At 61.7% G+C, this 8,175-nt stretch overlaps 1 protein-coding gene across 1 annotated transcript; it reads left to right on the forward strand.

Annotated features, from left to right (window-relative positions):
* Positions 1-1,642: 1,642 nt before the first annotated feature.
* Positions 1,643-7,897, forward strand: LOC141735264 (uncharacterized; the record flags this gene model as incomplete). The annotated part of the gene is made up of 4 exons (XM_074567873.1): positions 1,643-2,380; positions 2,531-3,796; positions 5,963-6,868; positions 7,151-7,897. Coding segments are annotated over 4 exons (3,657 nt in total), but the record flags the coding sequence as incomplete, so codon positions are not given.
* Positions 7,898-8,175: the final 278 nt, after the last annotated feature.

The following is an 8,175-nucleotide window of genomic DNA, read 5'->3' on the forward strand; positions in this document are numbered from 1 at the left end:
CACCACCCCCACCCCTACCACCACCACCTCATTAACCAACAACACCACAACCCCCACCCCTACCACCACCACCCAACCCACCAACACCACCCCCACCGCTGTCACCACCACCCAACCCACCAACAACACCAACACCCCCACCCCTACCACCACAACCCAACCCAATAACACCACCACCCCCACCCCTACCACCACCACCCAATCCACCAACAACACCACAACCCCCACCCCTATGACCATGACCACCCCCACCCCTACCACCACCACCCCATCCACAAACACCACCACAACCCCCACCCCTACCACCACCACCCAACCCACCAATAACACCACCACTTCCACCCCTACCACCACCACCGAACCCAACAACACCACCACCACCACCCCTACCACCACCCAACCCACCAACAACACCACAACCCCCACCCCTACCACCACCACCCAACCCAATCACAACACCACCCCCACCCTTACCACCCCCACCCAACCCACTAACACCACAACCCCCACCCCTACCAAGACCACCACCACCCCCAACCCTACCACCACCACCCAACCCACCAATAACACAACAACCCCCACCCCTACCACCACCACCCAACCCACCAACACCACCACAAACCCCTCCCCTATGACCACCACCACCCCTACCCCTACCACCACCACCCAACCCAGCAACACCACCACCACCACCCCCCCTAACACTGCCACCACCTCCACGCCCACCTCCAACACCACCACCATCCCTACCACTACGACTACCACCACCTCCAAACCCACCCCTACCACCACCACCCAAACCACCAACAACACCACAACCCCTACCACCCCCACCCCTACCACCACCACCCAACCCACCAACACCACCACAACCCCCTCCCCTATGACCACCACCACCCCTACCCCTACCACCACCACCCCATCCACCAACACCACAACCCCCACCCCTACCACCACCACCCAACCCACCAATAACACCACAACCCCCACCCCTACCACCACCACCCAACCCAATCACAACACCACCCCCACCCCTACCACCACCACCCAACCAACCAACACCACAACCCCCACCCTTACCACCACCACCCAACCCACTAACACCACAACCCCCACCCCTACCACCACCACCCAACCAACCAACACCACCACAACCCCCAGTCCTATGACCACCACCACCCCCACCCCTACCACCACCACCTCATTAACCAACAACACCACAACCCCCACCCCTACCACCACCACCCAACCAACCAACACCACCCCCACCGCTGTCACCACCACCCAACCCACTAACACCACCACCCCCACCCCTACCACCACCACCCCATCCACAAACAACACCACAACCCCCACCCCTACCACCACCACCGAACCCAGTAACACCACCACCCCCACCCCTACCACCACCACCCAACCAACCAACACCACCACAACCCCCACCCCTATGACCACCACCACCCCCACCCCTACCACCACCACCTCATTAACCAACAACACCACAACCCCCACCCCTACCACCACCATCCAACCCACCAACACCACCCCCACCGCTGTCACCACCACCCAACCCACCAACAACACCAACACCCCCACCCCTACCACCACAACCCAACCCAATAACAACACCACCCCCACCCCTACCACCACCACCCAACCCACCAATAACACCACCACTTCCACCCCTACCACCACCACCGAACCCAACAACACCACCACCACCACCCCTACCACCACCCAACCCACCAACAACACCACAACCCCCACCCCTACCACCACCACCCAACCCAATCACAACACCACCCCCACCCTTACCACCCCCACCCAACCCACTAACACCACAACCCCCACCCCTACCAAGACCACCACCACCCCCAACCCTACCACCACCACCCAACCCACCAATAACACAACAACCCCCACCCCTACCACCACCACCCAACCCACCAACACCACCACAAACCCCTCCCCTATGACCACCACCACCCCTACCCCTACCACCACCACCCAACCCAGCAACACCACCACCACCACCCCCCCTAACACTGCCACCACCTCCACGCCCACCTCCAACACCACCACCATCCCTACCACTACGACTACCACCACCTCCAAACCCACCCCTACCACCACCACCCAAACCACCAACAACACCACAACCCCCACCCCTACCACCACCACCCAAACCACCAACACCACCACAACCCCCACCGCTACCATCACCACCCAACCCACTAACACCACCACCCCCACCCCTACCACCACCACCCAACCCACCAACAACACCACAACCCCCACCCCTACCACCACCACCCAACCAACCAACACCACCACAACCCCCTCCCCTATGACCACCACCACCCCCACCCCTACCACCACCACCTCATTAAGCAACAACACCACAACCCCCACCCCTACCACCACCACCCAACCCACCAACACCACCCCCACCCCTATCACCACCACCCAACCCGCCAACAAGACCACCACCCCCACCCCTACCACCACCACCCAATCCACCAACAACACCACAACCCCCACCCCTATGACCACGACCAACCCCACCCCTACCACCACCACCCCATCCACAAACACCACCAGAACCCCCACCCCTACCACCACCACCCCGTCCACGAACACCACCACAACCCCCACCCCTACCACCACCACCCAACCCAACAACACCACAACCCCCACCCCTACCACCACCACCCAACCCACCACTAACACCACAACCCCCACCCCTACCACCACCACCCAACCCACCAACACCACCACAACCCCTACCACCACCCCGTCCACGAACACCACCACAACCCCCACCCCTACCACCACCACCCAACCCACCAATAACACCACAACCCCCACCCCTACCATCACCACCCAACCCACCAACACCACCACAACCTCCTCCCCTACCACCACCACCACATCCACCAACACCACCACAACCCCCACCCCTACCACCACCACCCAACCCACCAACACCACCACAACCCCCACCTCTACCACCACCACCCAACCCACCAACAGCACCACAACCCCCTCCCCTATGACCACCACCACCCCTACACCTACCACCACCACCCAACCAACCAACACCACCACAACCCCCAGCCCTATGACCACCACCACCCCCACCCCTACCACCACCACCTCATTAACCAACAACACCACAACCCCCACCCCTACCACCACCACCCAACCCACCAACACCACCCCCACCGCTGTCACCACCACCCAACCCACTAACACCACAACCCCCACCCCTACCACCACCACCGAACCCAATAACACCACCACCCCCACCCCTACCACCACCACCCAACCAACCAACACCACCACAACCCCCACCCCTATGACCACCACCACCCCCACCCCTACCACCACCACCTCATTAACCAACAACACCACAACCCCCACCCCTACCACCACCACCCAACCCACCAACACCACCCCCACCGCTGTCACCACCACCCAACCCACCAACAACACCAACAACCCCACCCCTACCACCACAACCCAACCCAATAACACCACCACCCCCACCCCTACCACCACCACCCAATCCACCAACAACACCACAACCCCCACCCCTATGACCATGACCACCCCCACCCCTACCACCACCACCCCATCCACAAACACCACCACAACCCCCACCCCTACCACCACCACCCAACCCACCAATAACACCACCACTTCCACCCCTACCACCACCACCGAACCCAACAACACCACCACCACCACCCCTACCACCACCCAACCCACCAACAACACCACAACCCCCACCCCTACCACCACCACCCAACCCAATCACAACACCACCCCCACCCTTACCACCCCCACCCAACCCACTAACACCACAACCCCCACCCCTACCAAGACCACCACCACCCCCAACCCTACCACCACCACCCAACCCACCAATAACACAACAACCCCCACCCCTACCACCACCACCCAACCCACCAACACCACCACAAACCCCTCCCCTATGACCACCACCACCCCTACCCCTACCACCACCACCCAACCCAGCAACACCACCACCACCACCCCCCCTAACACTGCCACCACCTCCACGCCCACCTCCAACACCACCACCATCCCTACCACTACGACTACCACCACCTCCAAACCCACCCCTACCACCACCACCCAAACCACCAACAACACCACAACCCCTACCACCCCCACCCCTACCACCACCACCCAACCCACCAACACCACCACAACCCCCTCCCCTATGACCACCACCACCCCTACCCCTACCACCACCACCCCATCCACCAACACCACAACCCCCACCCCTACCACCACCACCCAACCCACCAATAACACCACAACCCCCACCCCTACCACCACCACCCAACCCAATCACAACACCACCCCCACCCCTACCACCACCACCCAACCAACCAACACCACAACCCCCACCCTTACCACCACCACCCAACCCACTAACACCACAACCCCCACCCCTACCACCACCACCCAACCAACCAACACCACCACAACCCCCAGTCCTATGACCACCACCACCCCCACCCCTACCACCACCACCTCATTAACCAACAACACCACAACCCCCACCCCTACCACCACCACCCAACCAACCAACACCACCCCCACCGCTGTCACCACCACCCAACCCACTAACACCACCACCCCCACCCCTACCACCACCACCCCATCCACAAACAACACCACAACCCCCACCCCTACCACCACCACCGAACCCAGTAACACCACCACCCCCACCCCTACCACCACCACCCAACCAACCAACACCACCACAACCCCCACCCCTATGACCACCACCACCCCCACCCCTACCACCACCACCTCATTAACCAACAACACCACAACCCCCACCCCTACCACCACCACCCAACCCACCAACACCACCCCCACCGCTGTCACCACCACCCAACCCACCAACAACACCAACACCCCCACCCCTACCACCACAACCCAACCCAATAACAACACCACCCCCACCCCTACCACCACCACCCAATCCACCAACAACACCACAACCCCCACCCCTATGACCATGACCAACCCCACCCCTACCACCACCACCCCATCCACAAACACCACCACAACCCCCACCCCTACCACCACCACCCAACCCACCAATAACACCACCACTTCCACCCCTACCACCACCACCGAACCCAACAACACCACCACCACCACCCCTACCACCACCCAACCCACCAACAACACCACAACCCCCACCCCTACCACCACCACCCAACCCAATCACAACACCACCCCCACCCTTACCACCCCCACCCAACCCACTAACACCACAACCCCCACCCCTACCAAGACCACCACCACCCCCAACCCTACCACCACCACCCAACCCACCAATAACACAACAACCCCCACCCCTACCACCACCACCCAACCCACCAACACCACCACAAACCCCTCCCCTATGACCACCACCACCCCTACCCCTACCACCACCACCCAACCCAGCAACACCACCACCACCACCCCCCCTAACACTGCCACCACCTCCACGCCCACCTCCAACACCACCACCATCCCTACCACTACGACTACCACCACCTCCAAACCCACCCCTACCACCACCACCCAAACCACCAACAACACCACAACCCCCACCCCTACCACCACCACCCAAACCACCAACACCACCACAACCCCCACCGCTACCATCACCACCCAACCCACTAACACCACCACCCCCACCCCTACCACCACCACCCAACCCACCAACAACACCACAACCCCCACCCCTACCACCACCACCCAACCAACCAACACCACCACAACCCCCTCCCCTATGACCACCACCACCCCCACCCCTACCACCACCACCTCATTAAGCAACAACACCACAACCCCCACCCCTACCACCACCACCCAACCCACCAACACCACCCCCACCCCTATCACCACCACCCAACCCGCCAACAAGACCACCACCCCCACCCCTACCACCACCACCCAATCCACCAACAACACCACAACCCCCACCCCTATGACCACGACCAACCCCACCCCTACCACCACCACCCCATCCACAAACACCACCAGAACCCCCACCCCTACCACCACCACCCCGTCCACGAACACCACCACAACCCCCACCCCTACCACCACCACCCAACCCAACAACACCACAACCCCCACCCCTACCACCACCACCCAACCCACCACTAACACCACAACCCCCACCCCTACCACCACCACCCAACCCACCAACACCACCACAACCCCTACCACCACCCCGTCCACGAACACCACCACAACCCCCACCCCTACCACCACCACCCAACCCACCAATAACACCACAACCCCCACCCCTACCATCACCACCCAACCCACCAACACCACCACAACCTCCTCCCCTACCACCACCACCACATCCACCAACACCACCACAACCCCCACCCCTACCACCACCACCCAACCCACCAACACCACCACAACCCCCACCTCTACCACCACCACCCAACCCACCAACAGCACCACAACCCCCTCCCCTATGACCACCACCACCCCTACCCCTACCACCACCACCCAACCAACCAACACCACCACAACCCCCAGCCCTATGACCACCACCACCCCCACCCCTACCACCACCACCTCATTAACCAACAACACCACAACCCCCACCCCTACCACCACCACCCAACCCACCAACACCACCCCCACCGCTGTCACCACCACCCAACCCACTAACACCACCACCCCCACCCCTACCACCACCACCCCATCCACAAACAACACCACAACCCCCACCCCTACCACCACCACCGAACCCAATAACACCACCACCCCCACCCCTACCACCACCACCCAACCAACCAACACCACCACAACCCCCACCCCTATGACCACCACCACCCCCACCCCTACCACCACCACCTCATTAACCAACAACACCACAACCCCCACCCCTACCACCACCACCCAACCCACCAACACCACCCCCACCGCTGTCACCACCACCCAACCCACCAACAACACCAACACCCCCACCCCTACCACCACAACCCAACCCAATAACACCACCACCCCCACCCCTACCACCACCACCCAATCCACCAACAACACCACAACCCCCACCCCTATGACCATGACCACCCCCACCCCTACCACCACCACCCCATCCACAAACACCACCACAACCCCCACCCCTACCACCACCACCCAACCCACCAATAACACCACCACTTCCACCCCTACCACCACCACCGAACCCAACAACACCACCACCACCACCCCTACCACCACCCAACCCACCAACAACACCACAACCCCCACCCCTACCACCACCACCCAACCCAATCACAACACCACCCCCACCCTTACCACCCCCACCCAACCCACTAACACCACAACCCCCACCCCTACCAAGACCACCACCACCCCCAACCCTACCACCACCACCCAACCCACCAATAACACAACAACCCCCACCCCTACCACCACCACCCAACCCACCAACACCACCACAAACCCCTCCCCTATGACCACCACCACCCCTACCCCTACCACCACCACCCAACCCAGCAACACCACCACCACCACCCCCCCTAACACTGCCACCACCTCCACGCCCACCTCCAACACCACCACCATCCCTACCACTACGACTACCACCACCTCCAAACCCACCCCTACCACCACCACCCAAACCACCAACAACACCACAACCCCTACCACCCCCACCCCTACCACCACCACCCAACCCACCAACACCACCACAACCCCCTCCCCTATGACCACCACCACCCCTACCCCTACCACCACCACCCCATCCACCAACACCACAACCCCCACCCCTACCACCACCACCCAACCCACCAATAACACCACAACCCCCACCCCTACCACCACCACCCAACCCAATCACAACACCACCCCCACCCCTACCACCACCACCCAACCAACCAACACCACAACCCCCACCCTTACCACCACCACCCAACCCACTAACACCACAACCCCCACCCCTACCACCACCACCCAACCAACCAACACCACCACAACCCCCAGTCCTATGACCACCACCACCCCCACCCCTACCACCACCACCTCATTAACCAACAACACCACAACCCCCACCCCTACCACCACCACCCAACCAACCAACACCACCCCCACCGCTGTCACCACCAC

Source organism: Larus michahellis, chromosome 30 (genome assembly GCF_964199755.1).
Source record: "Larus michahellis chromosome 30, bLarMic1.1, whole genome shotgun sequence".
NCBI classification, from domain to species: Eukaryota; Metazoa; Chordata; class Aves; order Charadriiformes; family Laridae; genus Larus; species Larus michahellis.